Source organism: Echinococcus granulosus, assembly GCF_000524195.1.
Source record: "Echinococcus granulosus chromosome Unknown EG_S00169, whole genome shotgun sequence".
Classification (NCBI taxonomy): Eukaryota; Metazoa; Platyhelminthes; class Cestoda; order Cyclophyllidea; family Taeniidae; genus Echinococcus; species Echinococcus granulosus.
The window spans coordinates 102,647-104,096 of NW_020170549.1; the positions used below are offsets into that span (position 1 = coordinate 102,647).

At 45.2% G+C, this 1,450-nt stretch overlaps 1 protein-coding gene across 1 annotated transcript in view; it reads right to left on the reverse strand. All coding sequences in view use genetic code 11, as the record gives it.

Annotated features, from left to right (window-relative positions):
- EGR_09820 (hypothetical protein) overlaps nucleotides 1–1,450 on the reverse strand; it is a gene marked incomplete at both ends in the record, with an annotated part of 13,696 nt that overhangs the window by 9,775 nt on the left and 2,471 nt on the right. The window contains one exon of the mRNA XM_024499069.1: nucleotides 703–752. Coding sequence (XP_024346521.1) covers nucleotides 703–752 — 50 coding nt within the window. The remainder of the gene's footprint in view (nucleotides 1–702; nucleotides 753–1,450) is intronic.

Sequence of the window (1,450 nt, forward strand, 5' to 3'; positions counted from 1 at the left end):
GCCGTAAGTCGGCATTCATGATGGTGGACAGAACTGTGTTGCATGCCAGCACATGGTGCATTCACGACCATCTCAGCTGTGTGGCACATGTGTGCTGACTACTCTGATCCATACCTCAACCACTATGAGCTGGCTGTAACCCACTCTTACTTGAGCTTACTAGACTTTTGCTTTACTACTTCACCTACTACGGAAACCCCCTTCCCCTGAGGCCATTCAAAACACTTAGCCAATAAGTACTACCATGTGCGTTAGTGGCTGCTTTCCAAAACCACCTCTCCCAGCTGCTTGCATCAAATGATTTTTGCAAACACATCTGCCTGTGCGCAAAGTGCCCAACTAATGCAACTTGCTTTTCCTAAGACACTGTCGAGGACACAATTCAAGATGCCAAGTGCACAAAACTACTAAGCACTTACAACAAATGCGCCGAATCGGACACGAGCTGAAAACAAGGCACATTAATATCCATCACTTTCTCTTCCTTGAAGACAATCGCCCAAGAACATACCAAACACTGTCTAGTACGCAGACTGCGCCGTGCATGATGATGCACTTCAGGACATGACACGAGGTGGTATTGCTTCCCACACCACATGCATATTGCGGCATCTCGGACAGGTCGTGTGGTTACATTCACCTCACAGCCCAGACCACACTTGAAATGGCAGTCCAGATTAAACTAGCATGATTCAGTCTCACTTGCGATTCCACTTTATCGGCAGTGAGAGAATGAGATGCAAATGTGAATGCTGCAGTGAAAGTAGTTGAAAATTAAATGCTGCTCACTCTCATAATTATTAAAATGCAGTGACTAAACAAGAGTCACATTTCATTTATGAAATTATAAATATAGAACCACGTGAACTGTTAAACGAGTCAGAGGACAGCACTTAAGGCAAATAATTCGCTGATCTATGAGAAATACAGATGCGTTTATAGTACTTATTGCAAATAATTCACAGATAACTGTTTGTAAGAGTGTTTACATGGAAATAGAGGTGACTTCACCTAATTTCAAACGCCGCACCCATTTCCCCCCTCCACATTGCCACTAACAACTCATTATGGCTGCCTCACCCATATGTTTAGACTCACATAATCCCACTCAATCATCTATTTATTAATTGGTACAGAATATCTGAACTAGGAGAAATACAGATGTGTTTATAGCAGGAAGTAATTAAAGGAGAGCTTGCACACTTTCGGCTGGCTCCTCCATCTCCTCGCAACTAGGAGGCTTCCTCACAAGCCTGGGTGCGAGCACAAGCTCAGGCGTACGTGCACTCTACCAATGCTGCGACCATCCACACGGCGTCGCACATGGTGAAGTGTATACCACCTCAGTCACGGGTTGCGGCACCCACACAGACGTCGATACACACTTGCCCACACATTGCGTAGAGTGTGCAACCTCAGTCATGGGTACCAACTTACACGGATAGCAGTA